Raw genomic sequence first — 19,786 nt, 5'->3', positions numbered from 1 at the left:
AAAATTTGTTTTTTCAAATATTTTATATATTTTTGTAAATCAGTTTTAGTTTTAATTAATCTACTTACTGTTTCAATCTTCTTCACCATTTCAGTGGAAATTTCATCGATCACTTTAGCACTCATGTTGACCAAAACGTTATACAGACCAAACCGTTATACCAATAAAATCCTGTATTTATGCATTTCAGAAAAAAAAAATACAGTGACGCATTTCTACAACACGCTATTCAACGTGATTATATTATCGAAAACACATTGAAGGTTAACGCTGACGTTAATACATTTTTAAGTCAAATACGAAAATACATTATATGCAGATAAGCACATTTTATTCAAAATAAGCAAAGTTTGTAATAATAAACGTTTTAATGATAAACATGTTTTCTGCATTTCAATAAAGATCAAATAGGTCAATGATATCACTGACGTTAATTTATTTTTTTTTATTCTTACTACTTAAACTCGTGTAATTTTAAATGAATCCATCAGTTAGTCAGTAAACGAATAACTAAACACTAACAAAATGACCGGAGTACCTTGTCAATTAGTGATTATTTCCGAGGATCCAGATAACTTACCAATAAAGGACGCCTTTGTTATTGTAAAGCAGTTATTTATGTAAGTATTTTACTTATTTAATTTTTTATTTGTTCTACATGATTTTATTTCGTCTGACTGTTTAATTTTTTTTATTATGAATATTTTATTGGAGCATTATAAGTTATTCCAGATCATTACATTTGTAAATTTTATGTTCTGATTTGATTTCTGATTTTCTTTGAAAGACTGTTGGTTGATTCTGTTTTTTTTTTTATTTCAGATATGGTGTAGAGGATGTATCACTTAAGGGAGATAAAATATTTGTCAAACTATCGTACTCACCTAATAATAAGACATTAAAAAAGAAGTTTGGATACCTTCCAATAAGGTATATGAGAATTAAAATAGACAACGAGGAGGAGTTCCATGTACTGGAAGATATCTGCAAAAGATACCGCTTCAACCTTCTGGACGATGAGGTGGAGGAATTTGAAAGGTACCAAGAAAAAAAACAGCTGGTGGGTATAAAGCGACCATTTCTTTCTCCTCCTCCTCCTCGTCCTCCTTCTCATTTTGGTCACTCTTCTCTTCTACCAATGACTTCATCTTCTACACCAACGAATTCAACTGCTCCACCAACGAATTGGGCAACAACATCAGCAGAATCACCAGCAAAAAAACAAAAACGAAAAATGACGAGGACGACGACATCACAAAACCCAGAAGAGGTACTAGATCTTGACGAACTTAATATAGATCATTTCCTGAGTCAGAAATAGAAAAATTGGGAAAAAGTATGTAGATTTATTAAATAAAATGCGTTTTTAATTATTATCTCTTTTATTTCTCATTTACACCTTTTACTTGATTAAAAAATAGTGATCAATCTTTTTGCGATATCGACCATCATTTATGTCGCTATCTTTGAAAATGGATAAGAATCCGTAATTTTCATTCCAACATATTGAACATATTTTTTTTAAATCTTCAAAAGTCATATCTGTTCCAACGTGATCGTTGTAAATGTGTTTTAGATTTAAATCGTCTTGTTTAAATACAATTAAAATATTTGCATTGTCTCTTATAAGATGCTTAGGTATTTTTGCATAACTCTGACTCAAATAAAATGGATCCACCTGAGAATGTCGAGACATGCTAAAATATTCCCGAATAACATCTTGGTTGTCACACGCAACATCATCAAAGATAAAAATGGAATTGGGCTTCGCTTCAGATGGGTGCATTATATCAGTACTTCCACTGTAAGTATAATATCCTATTCCTTTAATTGGTTCTAATAAAGTTTCTAAATATTTGTACTTTGGTTGCATTAATGATTTTGAGTAAATATACACATTTTCAAATTTTACTCCATTAGCATGTTCCAATAAACTTATCATCACATTGGTCTTACCACAATTTGAAGGACCAACTATAAGACATCTAATAGTTGAAGGAAACAAAACTCCATGGTTTTTAAATTTATTCTCAATTGGCTCCAATAAATTATTCTCCACATCAAGCGTAGTCTTTTGTTTTACAAGCTTCATGTCTGGTATCAATTTGAAAATAAATGTGTTGTGCATCTATTAATAAAAGACCATTTTTAATTTTTATTATTTATTATCAACATTTTCTACAATATTTATACCAATAATGAATATTAAATACATTGTTTAGAGCACATTGCAAATTTTCATTGGTATGTTGAAAACACGTATGAGCTTTAAAAATATGTTTCATAGTTTCATCTGAAAGTATATTAGGTTCATCTTCTACACAATCAATGCGGTTTTCCATGAATTGTTCCAAATATTTCTTTGTTTCATGATTTCTCACCAATATTGTTTCATCCAGTATGTTGTCGTGTAAAAATTTTGAGATGTCTTCATATTTTAGATGAGTATCACAATGCCACGATTGCCAACTTAAACCATGGTTTTGAACAAATTGTTGTTCGATACATTTCATATACGATTTATTTACCATAGCTTCTGTTACTGGTAACACAACCATTCTGTGTATCATCTTTTCTGTAGTAGGATCTAAAATAGCAATTTCCCTGCAAAGAAAGACATCTTCCGCAGGAAAAGAGAAACCTTGGATATCTACAATGAACATGTTTTCACTCTCGATATTCTTTAATAACCAACAAAATCTTGCAAGTGGAATGTCTTTTAAATATTTTTCTATCCCCACTTCTTATATTACATCACTTTTATTTATCCAAGAGTTGTGAGAATCGTCAAAACCTAGCCACTTGACAAAAACTTTGTTTCCTTTTTTCTTCAATATTTTTTCTACTAAATAACTATCTTTGTGTTTAACTTTCTGCAATTGCTCTTTATAAAATCCTCCTAGAATTTCTTCACCTCTATAATCTTTTAACAAGTATGTAATAGGGTTCCCAAGTTTTATTTTATAAACAATGAAAATTTCATTAGACCAATTTGGATTGTATTTCTTGTCAAAAACTCCTCGATATTTTGAAATGCGTACATGATCACCGATATGAAATTTTTGACTTTCCAAATCAACCATTTTAATGTGATTGTATACAGTATTCAACAATAATTTTTCATGTTTCTTTTTAACATCAACCGGTTTCATGCCTATTGTTGTGTGAACTTTGTTATTGTATTCATTAACAACTTGATGTAAATTATTAATCCATTTGTAGTTACCATTGAAACTAAACTGTTTCCAAATCTTTGATTTAATCGTGCGAATAACTCGCTCAGCAATCGCAGCCTTTTTCTCACTGTATACATTGTAATGATTAATGTTATATTTGTTCAACAATTTTTTCATATATGGATTAAAAAATTCCGTTCCCATATCTGTTTGAAGATTATTTGGTGTTTGTTCTTTAAACACATGCTCCATACATTTAGCTACTTCGACACCTGATTTATTTTTCAGAGGTAAAGCCCATAAAAATTTTGAGAAACAATTTATTACAACCAAGATATATTTGAAACCTCTGTTTGTATTTGAATACTTTTGCATATCAATCAAGTCAGCTTGGAATAAATCATTAAGAGATTTTATAATAATTCTTCGTCTTTTAAAGTTAATTCTTGCAGGTTTGTGTAACTCATTAACAATATCTCTTTTAACAGACATGATATTTATTCTATAATGTTTGCCTCTTTTAGTTCTTCAATAATTGAATTTATTTCATTTGTATGTCCTGTATGCCCAGCTAACTGTGATGATAGTAATAACCTCAATCTAGCTACAAGTTCGTTTGGATCATCCCAGTGGACGTAATCTATTTTATTGTTGTTTACTTCCATAAGTAGTCCTTTACCTTCTGTTATTGGTGCAATTATTTTTTTATATTTTTTTAATTTACTACCATCTATCTGTTTACTTGATAAATAATGTCTTCTGTGAGCATTCGTAGCTACAACTATTTTTGCATAGTTATTTACATCTTGATCTGTAAAATTAGCTGGGTGTTTCTTAAACAAAAGCTCATATAATCCAGACGTACCTTTATATCTTTTGTTTTTTAAAAGAACATCAGCACCATCTATGTTGATTTCGGAATTCCCAATCAGCAGCTTTTCAGATGTTTCATCAAATCTAACTCCATATTTATGATCAAATTCTTTATTTAAAAAATCAGCCTGCATCTCTGTAATATATTTCCTAGGTACAAAAAAAGTGTACGTTCCTGGTTAGCTTCAAATCGAGTTTCAGAGTTTTTATCATTTTTAATCTGTTCTTTTATATCATCCACTTCAATGTTTTCTAATATAGAGTTTTTAATATCACTTGTTTCATAAATTTCATCATCATCCACTTCAATGTTGTCTCCTTCTGCTTCATCAATTTCATCATCCACTTCAATGTTGTCTTCTTTGATTTCATCATCCACTTCAATGTTGTCTTCTTTGATTTCATCATCCACTTCAATGTTGTCTTCTTTGATGTCATCATCATTTTTAATGTACCTTAAAGGTTCATATTTGGTTGTTTCATTTTCAGAACCTGAATTCTTATTCAACTTGGTCTCAATATTTTTTAAGTGTTTTGTAATTGGATTAAATAAATCTTCTTGGATTATTTGTCCTTGCTTTAGTTGTCTCAATTTACTTTGAATGTTTTTTCGTTTAGTTATAAGTTGTCTCTTTATATCCTTATTCATTGTAGGGCTCGCAACCTCTGAACAGCTTTGATCAGGTCTCGATCAGGTCTCGAACAGCTTTGATCAGGTCTCGATCAGGTCTCGAACAGCTTTGATCAGGTCTCGATCAGGTCTCGAACAGCTTTGATCAGGTCTCGAACAGCTTTGATCAGGTCTCGAACAGGTCTCGATCAGGTCTCGAACAGCTTTGATCAGGTCTCGATCAGGTCTCGAACAGCTTTGATCAGGTCTCGATCAGGTCTCGAACAGCTTTGATCAGGTCTCGAACAGCTTTGATCAGGTCTTGAACAGGTTTGAACAGGTTTGAACAGCTTTGATCAGGTCTTGAACAGGTTTGAACAGGTTTGAACAGGTTTGAACAGCTTTGATCAGGTCTTGAACAGGTTTGAACAGGTTTGAACAGGTTTCAAACTGGTCTAAATATATTTGTTCGATATCAGAACAGTTATGAAAGTATTTATTGTGTACATGGTGTTAAATAAGTATTACACAAAAAAAAAGTAAATATTTTTATTGAGAAACAATTATTTATACAAATGAATACATTTTTAATGCCCTATAACGGATCCTTGAGATTCCATAAGAACGATGATGATGATTAGGAACGTAGGTAAAGTTTAGTTTATGTTGGGGTTTAACCGTTCCATTTTTATAAAGATATTCTATAGCATTTATATCATCGTTGCTCAGTTCTTGAGGACGGCGTTCTAGATATAATTTATTCATTATCGAATTGTAGTTTCGGTTATCGGTTAGACCTAAATAGTGACCAATTTGGTGCGTTAAAACCAATTGCAAATTAAAACCTGGTGTCTCAAAGTCGTTTAGTTTTAAGTTCCATAAAACATTTTTTAATATATGTATTTCCCCACATGGAATTTGATTATTTAACGTAGGAACTATTGTATGGGCTATTTCATTTCTAACATTTTGAATGTCAAAAAATAACTTACATTCCTCGGCTGGTAAACATAAACCTGTTATTCTATGGGTATGCGTATCAAATAAAATTGATAGCTTTGGTGCCTCTTCTGCTGTACAATTAACTTGCTTAAACTTAATTCCACTTGCATTGCTCCATGTATTGATAGCTTTATGGACTACTCTAGTAATTGAAGAGTCTGCATTTAAAGTACACCATGTTATTCGTTGCCTATTAATAATAAATGGTTCTCTAAAAACGTTAAACGCAAAACACACATTTAACAATGTGACGAACCAAAATATTTTGTGTAGTAACATCTTTGATGGATTTTATTCATTTAACTGTTTATGAGATTGTTACCGGCTTTTATATCATAAAATTGTAGTGTCAGCAAAAAAACAATATTTTTTTTTAAACTTTTTATTTAAAAAATTACATATATATTTCACAATAGATAAAATACAGTTAAAACATTTGAACTACATTAGTTAGCGGATTATAATTAACAATACGGTCATGTATAATTATACAATAAGCTGCTGTATTAACTGGTATATTCTTATTGGTTTCAATTTCTATTCTCATATCAACACTTCCCGACTTAACTGATTCATTTTGTCTGCTGCAGTCAATAACAAATATGGGGGCAAAAGAACCAAATTGCTCCAAACTAAGACATGGATCTTCAACTTTATAATAGTACGACTGTTGAAATTGTGCATACATTTCATATGCAATGGCATACTGTTTCTTATCAAAGTTTAAGTTCAAATTGTCATACGGGTACATTTCAGAATTTAGAAATAGTTTTAAGTTTGTAATATTACAATGATCGAAATGGCTCGCATCTTCTTTTATGGCATTCTTTTTGGCAGTCTGTAAAGCAAACAAAACAAATCGTGGTCTCTCTAGTAGACTAGTAGTTTTTACGTTCCAGTTAAATTTCATTGTTTGTGGTAGTAGCGGAATTTCATGATATTCCCAACTTCTGTATGCAAGTTCTAAATTAGATCCATTTTCAATAAATTTGTATAAACGTAACTTTTCCGAATCTGACACTTGAATATGCGGCATTTTCCATATAAATTTAAATATTTCAATTTTTGGTTTTGCATTTTCCATTGTAGACGTCACTGCATTTAAATCTGTTGAACTTCTTATCAATACAAGTTCCTGGCGGATGTTAACCAGGATTCGAGTATAATCTTCTGGAAAACCAAGTAACAGTTTGAGTGGAATACACACACTAAAATTTCCTTTTGCGTCAGTTGTTATTGATGATGGTTTTTCATAGTTCCAGCCTATACTTTTGTATCGGTTAGATTCACTTTGCGTAAACGAAACATAGTTTTTTATTGTCGTTGTTATACCTAAATTTCTCACTCTATCTATTACACAGCCTCCAATTTCATATCGTATCTCATCAAATAAATACATCAAACCATTATTAACAAAACGCAAAGTAGTGCTTTCTTTCCCATCATCCGTTAGACGCCCTTCAATATACAGATAACTCTCAGAAGGTAAGGTGTATATATCTTGAGTCTGAATAGGTATCCGTATTTCATCACAATGGTTAAAAGTTGCGTTGGCATAGGGTAAATGACTATGCATTTCTCGACTCACAACTGAGTTGTCAACCAATACATGACCTCCAATATTCAAAATGTTAAAACTCATATTCGCTCTTTTTACAAGTACACCTCAAGAAAATCCTAAGTATTCTAGTATTTATAAAAAATCTAATTCTGCACCAAGTATTTCTTATGCTTTTCTTTTTTCCTGACGTTGTTGTTGTTGTTTTTTATTCTAAATCCCAGTGAGGTTAAAAATACTTTGTTTTCAGTTGTCAACTGTTTGAGCGTCTGCTTATCACTAATATTATTGTCAAAACTTTTAGTATTATATACACTGTTCACACCTGGATTAGAGTTGTAAATTACAACCATTATTATATTTTTTTTAAGTGTAGTCTTAACGTAATCACTTCTCGTGTGAAATTAACAAGATTACCATCCTGGTCAACTATTTTAATGAAAATTTCATCAATATATCTATTTGTGACAGGTAGATAAATTACTTTTTTTGGAATTTCAACAATTTTGTATCCCGGTAAGACATTTGGATAAAACATGTGAATGATATGACCTTGATTTTCATTGACGTATGAATTAGTGATTAGATTACATTCCACACAAATAGAATTAACCTTTGTGATATGCACAGGATTCTCGGCTACGTGAGTCTTTGAAGGTGAAAGCCGTTTTGATGTAAATCCCAATAAGGAGGCAATTGTATGTGGTTTTTCAAAATGAATTACTTTGTTGCTTTTTATTTCACATTTGAGTGTATTGTTATTAATTCTCATTTCCAGACTTGTAGGTTGTTCATTATGATGATGTTTTTTAGCCACACTTTTTACTACGTTTCCTTGCAGTGGTTTCTGTATTATATTTTTATCAATTTCTGTATCATCTTTACCTGGTGTTTGATCTAATTTTAATTCTAATTCAGTTATTTTTTCAGTTAAATATTTTGAAAGATCATCAACTTCATAAGCACCATTTGGAATCGTTATATCGTGACCATTTATATAAAACTTGTTGTTTGTTTGGTCTATATTTGGAATTGTATTGTATGTCATAAAATCAATTAAACCCAGTACATACTGTTCACTTTCGTTTAAAATAATTGGTGGATAAATTTTTGTTGATAACACTGATTCTCTTCCAGATAACACAAAAGTGAACGACATGTTCAAACGGAGATCATACAGTAAATAAAAATTATTCTTTTAAAACAGGTATTTATTTAAAAAATCTAAACACAATTGTCCACAATTTACAGTGTTATAAGATTGATAAATTTTATGATTATATACAATGTGACAATAGCCATTTGAATTAAAGTATGATATAGCTTCCATAGGCGGTCTCAAGTTTCCAAAACTATCAAAATACACAACTTTAGATTTGTTCTTCTTGTACGCTGTCCAATGAGTTCCAGGACCGTCTTTATTATCTAAATTAATAATTCCACTCTCATGTTGCCAAATTTTTTTCGGAAACGCGTTTCTCATAAATACACCTCTGAAATATGGAATTTTCATTAATTTTGCGTATTTTTGTAACTCTACATTTGTCAAAGCATGTTTTGGAATATTTATTTGATCCGCCTTCTTCATAAAAAAATACCCATTCCATTTTTATATGGTTTCAAGTATAAACCTTTTCCAATTGCTAATGCTTCCATTTTACGATTATGACGTTGTTTTTCAAGTAAATCTTCTTTAGCTGCTTTTGCATCGTTTATCGTCTTCACGATGGCGGAGGTGCCACCGGCAATAGTGCCCAAAGCGCTTAATCCTGCAAATATGGGTATTAAAGGTAATATACCTCCAGTTTTCGGAACCTGAATTACTCGACCACGTGGTTTTTTTATGTTCTTGTAAGATTTCACAATTCGCAATGCTTGTTGAATAGCTTCCCTTAACGTTCTTGGTTTGCTTTCCAATAGTTTCTTTCTAATGTCTCGAATTACTTTAACTAAACTGAAATACTTTTGTTTTGGAATTTTAGAACCTTTTTTCTTAGAGACCTTCCTTTTAGAGGTCTTTCTTGTCTTTTTCTTACTAGCATTCATGTTAACAGTTTCTAATGAACTAACCGTATTGTGCATTTGATCTGATTTTATATTCAAATTTCATGTTACTGTCCTACGTGTATATAATAAGCGTATTCAGCGACATTTTGTCAGTCAGTAATTAATATGTGTCTCGAGGTGTACACGCTTAACCCGGAAGATTTCTATTCAAGACTTTCAACTTTTAACAATTGGAAGGGGAAGAAATCAGAAGTAGAGTTAGCTGCTTGTGGATTTTACTTTCTTCAAGTAGAAGATATAGTTAAGTGTTTCAAATGTGGTGTAGAAATATACAAATGGGAATCAAATGACAATATAATCGGAGATCACAAAAAATTCAGTCCTGATTGTACTTTTGTAAAAAGAGTGTATCCTATTTTTCTTAAAATCAACAACAATAAAGAAAATTTTGAGTGAGGCCTGTACCTGTAAAACATAAAATTATGCCTGTACCTGTGAAGTATAAATGTCCAAAGTGTGGAGGAGAGACTGATATACCTAATTTAAATTGTATAAATTGTGAGTACATAAAATATTTGAAATCTAAATCTGGTGCTAAGAATATACCAAGTAATATGTTTGGGGAAATGTGAGGTTATTTGTTTAAAGAATAGAAAAAATATATATATATATATATAAACACTTATCTTAGACTATTTATTTACTAATTTGTAAGTCGTTGATGAAGATGTTAAACGCTGCCATTAATAAACTACCTTTTGAGCTGCACATCCCTGGTGGATACAGGTTTTGTGGACCAGGAACCAAATTGCATAAACGATTAGCAAGAGGAGATAGGGGAATAAATGGGTTAGACGAAGCGTGTCGTGAACATGATATTGCATACTCTCAAGACAAAGAGTTATCAAAACGACATGAAGCTGATAAGATTCTAGCTGAAAAAGCTCTTGAACAGTTTCGATCAAAAAATACAGCATTTTCTGAAAAGTTGGCTGCACTTGGTGTAGCTGGTGCAATGAAAGCAAAAGTTAAATTAGGTATGGGTCTTAGTTCTGCTAATTATAAAGCTGTAACAAAAAGTTGTAATAAAGAATTGAACAAAGCTAAAAATATGTTAGAAAAACTAACTGAAAGTATAAACCACTGTACCTTATTACTACAGGGATTAACTATTTCAAAATCAAGAAAACGCACACAAAATGTCAAGCATAGAAATAAGCAGAAAATACAACAAAAGCTATTAAATCACAAAAGAGCAAAACAACAAATTTTAGATGATATGAATGTAGACATTTCAAATGAGTTCGCTAATGACTCTATAAACAGAGGAGACACAAGAGAAAAACGAAAAATAAATGATGAAAATATCGTTATTGATGCTAAAAAACAAAAAACTGATGTAAACGAAATATTGAACAATACCCCTAAACGAAAACGTGACGATAATGATACTACGTATAACCAACCAAATAAAAAAATAAAATACAATGTATAGTTTGATACCAACTCATTTATTAGTAGCATCATGTCTTTGAGTGAGTATAGACATAAAGTTGCACAGTTTCAAGAGAAAGTCATTGAGTTACAAAAAGATATTAAAGTATATCAGGATTTAAGAAAAATTATTAAACAATTAGAGAACCTACATATTAGTGATAGAACATATCCACTAGGACATATTCAACCATGGACGATAACAAAACCACCAGCGGAAACATAGTTCACCTTTTTGACCTGTAAAAATGTAAATTTTATAAACAATGAAAACTTATTTACATCAAAGTTCACCTTTTTGACCTGGAAAAATGCATACTTATTTACATCAGTTGTTCACCTTTTTGACCCGTAAAAATGCAGTTATCATTTATATTGACGTCAATCAGTAAAACAAGATGATTTTGAAAATTATAATTAGCTACATTTTGCAGAATAAAAATCTATTTACGTACGACTTAACCTTTTTGATACAAAAATGCAGTTACACTATATAAATTGAATCCGATGTGTGAATTGCATTATATCTACCACAACTGAACATAATGGGTCTTGAAAACGTTGTAGTACAGTTCCACCATCAGCAGCAGGTTACTGCCGCTGACCGATTAAACGAGGAGGAACGCAGCAGGTATGCAGGTGTCGTTCCTAGAGTTCAACCACCACAGGGGCGTCGCCGGATAATAGAGTTGCACAACGACAGAGACTTTCCAATTGGGACAAGAGAGCGGCAGTTACCTTTTCCGTTGGTGGAGCTGCATAGGGTTAATTTTAGTTAAGTATATTGTATAGTTTGTATTGTTTCTAATTAATACATATTTATAGTTATTTTTTGTTTTTCTTTTCTACCATTAACTTCCCTCACACTTTTAGATTTGGTACGTTGCTTTTTCTTTAAGTTCCAAATTTAAAACATTTCTATCTGGCTAGGCTAGGCTAGGCTGGCTTGGATACGACTAAGCAAGTCACACAAGTTCTTTTTTTTACTCACCAACACCTACAAAAACAATTTTAAAGTCTCAAATTTCGATCACCCTGTACAAATTTAACTAAAAGAAGAGGAGATGAAGCGATAAGCGATGAGTTTTGCACTCGATATACAAGGTGGTCAAATACACAGCCCTCTGGTCATTGCCGACCGCTTCTTTTACTTCTTCATGACATTTAAGACAAAGAAAATACAGGTGAGACAGGTGACAAGGTGACAATTCTTCGGGAAAGAAGAAGAGATGTAGAGATAAGCGACCACTTCTTACAACCCTCTGGTCATTGACGATCACTTCTTGTAATTCTTGTACACCCCCAAGGTCAAAGGAGGCTCTTCTGTCCATCAGCTTCGGAGACCCTGATGGACAGGTTACCAAAGTGAGTTAGAACCCCGTCTGCTATACTACTAACCAGCTGCCGTTTGTTATTAAGTAAAAACACATGTTATTTTTATGAACCATCTAGACTCAGTGCATTGAAAAGAGATAGGTACAAAAAAAGACGATTCAGTATGTTTTCATATTTTAAGCACAATTTGTTTGACGTTTCTGCTTTGTTTACTTTTGTGGCTGTCAGTCAGTTGAATTTTTTGCGGTTTTTGTCGAATTTTTTGCGTTTTGAAGTTTCTTTATATTACACAAACAGTTGTTTTCACAACTAATTTTATATTGGGCTTTGAAATTTTAAGGTAAATAATTATATTTTGTCAATTAATATTTAAAACATACAAAGCTAACGTCATTCACACAGTAAAGAAATGATTGTGTTTAGATTTCCGTCAAAGTGAATAAAATAACAAAAATAAAATATGTTATGGAATTTTTTTATAAATTGTTTATTTATTTATTAATCAATGATAATTAAAGAATTTATTAAGCTACTTCAAATGTAGCTGTAATTCTGCACAAAAATTTTGAAGCAAAAATTTACATTTGACATTCTATATATTTCATAACGTCAAATTTTATAACAAAACCCGTAATCGGAACAGTAGCCACTTTCTGTCAGTTGTTGTTGCGTGAAATAGATTTCCGACTTATTTCGTATGCTTTAAATCAGGGGTGGGTAAATACTTTTAAGCGCGGGCCAAAAGGAAATTTTCAAAATGTCTCCCGGGCCGGAGGACTATACCCAGTATGTAGGCTAATGTTTTTGGTGGAGGTTTTTCTTTGCCCAAGAAATTTTTTTGACAAAAATACTATAAGTATCATTTTAAAGCATTTAAAGAAAGGCATTTGACCGTTAATAATAATAAATTGTCTTTCTGGTGTGTACATGCGAACAATTTGTTCCCAGTAAAATTACGAAATTTTTAATATGGTCAATTATATTAAGCCATAACAAGGATCCAGATAAAAAATGAACTTCAGAAATTCGATCAAGAATTCGATCAAGATGAGGAAATTTTTGAGTAACCAAAGATTCAATCTGCAAATCTAATATCGGATGGTAAAATTTTATGTCAAGACAAGACGAAATTCAAAGGAGACAATTGATCTGGTATGGTCATGTACGACAACGACGTCAATGGACGACGACAGGCTGCCAAAACAAATTTTAAAGTGGACGCCAAGGAAAAGAAGGAAGAAAGGAACGCTGAAACAATCCTGGCTAGGCGGCATTCAGAAGGCAATGTCGGAAAAGAGCCTTCACTCTGACGAATGCAACGACGGAAGAAGCTGGAAACTGCCAACCGAAAGGCGGGGAACACCATAAAAATCCGGGATGATAATAAAAATGTTATGTCCACTCTATTCTTTTTTATTGAATTGTTAATGCTGACTTAATGAAAAAGCTGCAAGTTTTTGAGATGTGGCTTTTTAGGGGAATTTTGAAAATACCATGGACCGATCATATTACGAACGAAATGGTGTTGCACAGAATGGAAAAGGAACAGAGAACTTTTGACCATCATTAAAAGGAGAAAGACAGCAAGGAGAAAGGGCACATACCTAGAAATGATAACGCAAGTAAGTTGTTGTAAGTTGTTGCAGCAGCTGATTATGAAGGGTAATAAAAAGAACAAATGTGATAGACGACAAATACCCTGACCGAAAAATATTCGCAACTGGACCGGGTTAAACACACAGATGCTTTTAAGAAAAGCAGAAGATAGATATTCATTATTTATACGAACACTAATACTTTTGATTTCAGCAAAATCGCATAAAAGAGATTAAGAGCGTAGGTGCAAAATTTTGGACCAATGTTTTTTAAATGCATTCATTTTTTTCGAATCCTGAGAAAACTAATAAATATTTTTTAAAAATTACATTATTACCGAGGGCTGAAAGTCCCTTAGAATAAACAAAAAGTTTCTTTGAATGATATATTTGAAATTAAAAATCATACTAAATTTTCTCTTTTTTGCACCTCTGTGACTTTCGGCCCTCAGTAATAATGTAATATTTCATTATGCGTATAAATTGTTCAAAAATAATTACCTATTATTTTTTTCAGGATTCGAAAAAAAATGAATGCATTTAAAAAGCATTGCGCCTACGCTCTTAAAAATATTGCTTGCGGGATTTCTCAATGGGCCGGATAAAGTAAGCAAAAGGGCCGGATGCGGCCCGCGGGCAGGCTTTTGCCCACCCCTGCTTTAAATGATGACGCACGGGTAAAGACTCGCGGACTCAACTGTACCGGGTGTCCCAATAAGAATGGCTCTCGGCCATATCTCAGGAACGGTTTATAGTAGAGCTTTGAAATAAAAAATTTTATAACAAAAGTTGCCTCAGGAAAAGCCTGGAAATTATTTTCATAATTGTGGGTCCACCGCTAGAGGGCGTAATTGAATATAAAAAATAAAAAAATCTAAATTTTACAAAATTTTCCTAATGAAGGGGCACTGGAAATCCAATTATTGTATTCTTCATCAAATTCTGCGCATATTTGATTTAACAAGTTTAACTCTACCTTTGCAAATAAGAGGTGGGGGTGAGTGGGAACCTTGTTATGAAAAAATGGCTGTAAGTCCGGTTCTGCTAAATCAAATTTTGAAAACTGGGTCTTGTTGAAGACAGATCTTTTTCTTCAATGTATGCGTGATAATTTTGAACCATCTTAATAAGTAATAAGCCAGCTGGGAGGCGTTATTTAATTTTTTTCAGAAATCTAGTTTTCTTTGGAAAATATTAAATACAAGTATGCATTTTTAACCATACTTTATAAAATTAGATTAAATTAGCAATAGAATAGCGAAAACCGCATGTCGATACCTTTTGTCTATCTCAAGATATCTCGAGAAACGTGTAAATTTTATACATAACTGTTACTATCACCGGTAAACTAAGTTAATGAAAAGCAGTGTGCTGTGGAAAAAAAAATAACATTTTCCAGATGTCAACGTATAAAAATATAATTAATTAAAACAACAATATAAAGAAAAACAATACTATTAAAATTAAATATAACACAGAACAAAAAGAACTACTTAGTGACGACCTAAATATTCAAATTGTTGCCCATCATACACTACTCTAGAATACATTATCCAGAGAATACTAAACGCCATTCAAAGCATATCGAGAGCAGAAATTGAGACTGTTGTTCAATCTACTCTTGAAAGAGTAAATGTTTGCAACGAAAGTGATGGGCAAAAATTTGAACGTTTATGTCATCACTAAATAGTTGTTTTTATTTCTTTGTAATAGGGCTTTTCAACGCTTCTCATTTGTTTCGAGCCTCTGTCATATGCCGTATAATCCGTGTATAATATTAATATACGAGATATGAACGAGGCTCGAAACAAATGAGAAGCGTTGAAAAGACCTAATATACGTTGACAGCTGGAAAATGTTTCTTTGTTGTTTCCATAGCAAACTACTTTTAATGAATTTCGTTTACCGGTGACAGTAACAGTTATGTTTTTAAATTTACACGTTTTGTAAGATATCTCGAGATAGAAAAAAGTTATTAACATGCGGTTTTCGCTATTCTGTTGCTAATTTTATCTAATTTTGTAATATGGTATTAAAAATGCATGTTTGTATTTAATATTTTCCAAGGAACACTAGATTTTTGAAAAAAATTAAATAACGCCTTCTAGCTGGCATATTATTCAGTAAATTGGTTCTAAATCATAACTTTTACATTGACGAAAAAGGTCTGTCTTCAACAAGACCAAGTTTGCAAAATTTGATTAAGCAGAACCGGATCACAGCCAGTTTTTCATAACAAGGTTCCCACTCACCCCTACCTCTTATTTTCAAAGGTAGACCTAAACTTCTCAAATCAAATATGCGTAGAATTTTATGAAGAATACGACGATCGGATTTCCAGTGCCCCTTCATTAGGAAAATTTTGTAAAATTTAGATTTTTTAATTTTTGATATTCAATTACGCCCTCTAGCGGTGGTCCCACAATTATGAAAATAATTTCCAGGCTTTTCCTGAGGCAACTTTTGTTATAAAATTTTTTATTTCAAAGCTCTACTATAAACGGTTCCTGAGATATGGCCGAGAGCCATTCTTATTGGGACACCCGGTACAGTAAAATTTTCCAACATATAGTCCAGGGTAATAAGCTAGAAATAGACCATGTTCGGGACACTCAAATATCCAGGTAGCTGACTACTTCTTTAGTTATTATAGCCCTATAGGAGGAAAACCTACCTGTTTCCTGCCTAGAGTTCGCGTCCGTTTTCTAATTATTAACAATTTAGTGCAAAAATCGCGATTTTTTCGATTTTTTGCATCCCATTTAAAAGCTAAACAGTTGACATAAAATTACAAAGTTCAATTTTTTATAACATTGAAAAACCTTTAAAATGCTGACTTTTGAAAGTTAAAAAGTTAATTTGTTGTTACGCAAACTGCAAAATAATTGAAAATCGTTATTTGTTAATAAGTTTTACTAAAACTATCCTAGAATTTTGGTTTTTCACCCAAAGTTGTGTATTGGGGTACTTAACAAACCCTCAAAATTTGAGACCGATCCATTAATTAGTTTAAAAGTTATTCTATTTGTTTATCCCAGAGACCTTTATTTTGCAATAACATAAGACAGAAAATAATGAAGATAAGGCAATTCTGCTTATGTCAAATGAAAGTAGAAGAGTGAGCATCAAAATGTATTAAAAAAAGATAAAAAAAATTACTTAATACAGTGCGTCCATAAAGTAACGCATAAATTCGTTATTTCGTAAACCGGCAACTTTAAGGAAAAATCCCGAAAGAGGTCGATTTTTGTTTTTAAATTAAGATTTTTTGGCATATATATCATACTCGTGACCTCATCCATCTGGGCGTGATGACGTAATCGATGATTTTTTTAGATGAGAATAGGGGTCATGTGATAGCTCATTTGAAAGGGTATTTAATTCTCTATCCAACAATATAAACATTAACATAATTATTTATACAGGGTGTTCAGAAAAAATTTTTTTAATTAAAATAAGTTAGACGAAAAGAAGAATATATGTAATTTATTTAGTTCAAAACACATTTTACTACTGTAAAAAAACAGAAAAAAAATTATTTGACAAATAAACATTGATTTTCGCTCAAACGAAATGTTCAAACTGCCAAGAACAGGTGTGTGGCAGCTTTAACATTGAATTTAAGCGAAAAACAATATTTATTTGTCAAATAAACAATATTTCCTGTTTTTTGACAACAATAAAACGTATTTTGAATTAAATAAATTACACACATTCTTCTTTTTGTCTCAATTATTTTAGTTAAAAAAATGTTTTTTTAACACCTTGTATAAATAATTATGTTAGTAAAAGACTAAGTTTTTCAACCTAATAAAAATATTTGTAAATTAAATATTTTTAAAAGATTTTTAATTGAAAAACTTTATTGGCCCATTTCCTGGTGACAACCTCCAAGGCTTCTACAATATGCAAGCACATGGATGCTGCAGTGAAGACTAAGGGGAAGGAATTCTACACTATGCAATTCACAACCCCCGTCTGCAGCGTGGTAAAGTTCCAGCGGAAAATGGACCTAGTTACTCTATAGGAGTAATACTAATAAAAATAAAAATGTATACCATTTTTATTCATTCAGTTGCGGTGCGAAACCAAAACTGTCTTAATTTTTACTCAGATCAGAGGCTGCTTTTCTCTGGCCCAGGTAAAAATCTTCGACATATCCATCTCCCACCGCAACTGACGAGATGGTAGTAGGTGCCTAGCGGCATCTGCTAAATAAAAGACTAAGTTTTTCAACCTAATGAAAATATTTGTAAATTAAATATTTTTAAAAGATTTTTAATTGAAAAACTTTATTGGCCCATTTCCTGGTGACAACCTCCAAGGCTTCTACAATATGCAAGCACATGGATGCTGCAGTGAAGACTAAGGGGAAGGAATTCTACACTATGCAATTCACAACCCCCGTCTGCAGCGTGGTAAAGTTCCAGCGGAAAATGGACCTAGTTACTCTATAGGAGTAATACTAATAAAAATAAAAATGTATACCATTTTTATTCATTCAGTTGCGGTGCGAAACCAAAACTGTCTTAATTTTTGGATATGTCGAAGATTTTTACCTGGGCCAGAGAAAAGCAGCCTATGCAGTCTCTGATGAACCTCTAAAAAGAGGTGAAATCGTCGATAAAAATGCTGGCTGCACTCTCTGATCTGAGTAAAAATTAAGACAGTTTTGGTTTCGCACCGCAACTGAATGAATAAAAATGGTATACATTTTTATTTTTATTAGTATTACTCCTATAGAGTAACTAGGTCCATTTTCCGCTGGAATTCCTTCCCCTTAGTCTTCACTGCAGCATCCATGTGCTTGCATATTGTAGAAGCCTTGGAGGTTGTCACCAGGAAATGGGCCAATAAAGTTTTTCAATTAAAAATCTTTTAAAAATATTTAATTTACAAATATTTTTATTAGGTTGAAAAACTTAGTCTTTTATTTAGCAGATGCCGCTAGGCACCTACTACCATCTCGTCAGTTGCGGTGGGAGATGGATATGTCGAAGATTTTTACCTGGGCCAGAGAAAAGCAGCCTATGCAGTCTCTGATGAACCTCTAAAAAGAGGTGAAATCGTCGATAAGAATGCTGGCTGCACTCTCTGATCTGAGTAAAAATTAAGACAGTTTTGGTTTCGCACCGCAACTGAATGAATAAAAATGGTATACATTTTTATTTTTATTAGTATTACTCCTATAGAGTAACTAGGTCCATTTTCCGCTGGAACTTTACCACGCTGCAGACGGGGGTTGTGAATTGCATAGTGTAGAATTCCTTCCCCTTAGTCTTCACTGCAGCATCCATGTGCTTGCATATTGTAGAAGCCTTGGAGGTTGTCACCAGGAAATGGGCCAATAAAGTTTTTCAATTAAAAATCTTTTAAAAATATTTAATTTACAAATATTTTTATTAGGTTGAAAAACTTAGTCTTTTATTTAGCAGATGCCGCTAGGCACCTACTACCATCTCGTCAGTTGCGGTGGGAGATGGATATGTCGAAGATTTTTACCTGGGCCAGAGAAAAGCAGCCTATGCAGTCTCTGATGAACCTCTAAAAAGAGGTGAAATCGTCGATAAGAATGCTGGCTGCACTCTCTGATCTGAGTAAAAATTAAGACAGTTTTGGTTTCGCACCGCAACTGAATGAATAAAAATGGTATACATTTTTATTTTTATTAGTATTACTCCTATAGAGTAACTAGGTCCATTTTTCGCTGGAACTTTACCACGCTGCAGACGGGGGTTGTGAATTGCATAGTGTAGAATTCCTTCCCCTTAGTCTTCACTGCAGCATCCATGTGCTTGCATATTGTAGAAGCCTTGGAGGTTGTCACCAGGAAATGGGCCAATAAAGTTTTTCAATTAAAAATCTTTTAAAAATATTTAATTTACAAATATTTTTATTAGGTTGAAAAACTTAGTCTTTTATTTAGCAGATGCCGCTAGGCACCTACTACCATCTCGTCAATTGCGGTGGGAGATGGATATGTCGAAGATTTTTACCTGGGCCAGAGAAAAGCAGCCTATGCAGTCTCTGATGAACCTCTAAAAAGAGGTGAAATCGTCGATAAGAATGCTGGCTGCACTCTCTGATCTGAGTAAAAATTAAGACAGTTTTGGTTTCGCACCGCAACTGAATGAAT

General features: G+C 32.4%; 1 protein-coding gene across 1 annotated transcript; it reads left to right on the top strand.

The window, feature by feature from the left end:
- The first annotated feature begins 517 nt into the window (after positions 1 to 517).
- LOC126882451 (uncharacterized) lies at positions 518 to 1,391 on the top strand. Its single transcript, XM_050647414.1, has 2 exons — positions 518 to 620; positions 823 to 1,391. Exons 1-2 carry the CDS (start codon positions 526 to 528, stop codon positions 1,319 to 1,321), a joined length of 594 nt encoding a protein of 197 aa, XP_050503371.1. The 5' UTR covers positions 518 to 525; the 3' UTR covers positions 1,322 to 1,391.
- The last annotated feature ends 18,395 nt before the right edge of the window (positions 1,392 to 19,786 follow it).

Source organism: Diabrotica virgifera, chromosome 3 (genome assembly GCF_917563875.1).
Source record: "Diabrotica virgifera virgifera chromosome 3, PGI_DIABVI_V3a".
Lineage (NCBI taxonomy): Eukaryota > Metazoa > Arthropoda > Insecta > Coleoptera > Chrysomelidae > Diabrotica > Diabrotica virgifera.
The sequence above is the reverse complement of the archived record's forward strand: the minus strand, read 5'-3'. Positions and strand labels throughout refer to the sequence as shown.

What these genes read in the sequence shown, in the direction of transcription:
- LOC126882451 (XM_050647414.1), top strand. Translation starts at nt 526, where the DNA reads ATGACCGGAGTACCTTGTCAATTAGTGATTATTTCCGAGGATCCAGAT. An exon ending in ATTGTAAAGCAGTTATTTAT is followed by an intron (nt 621 to 822) that starts GTAAGTATTTTA and finishes TTTTTATTTCAG; the next exon opens with ATATGGTGTAGAGGATGTAT.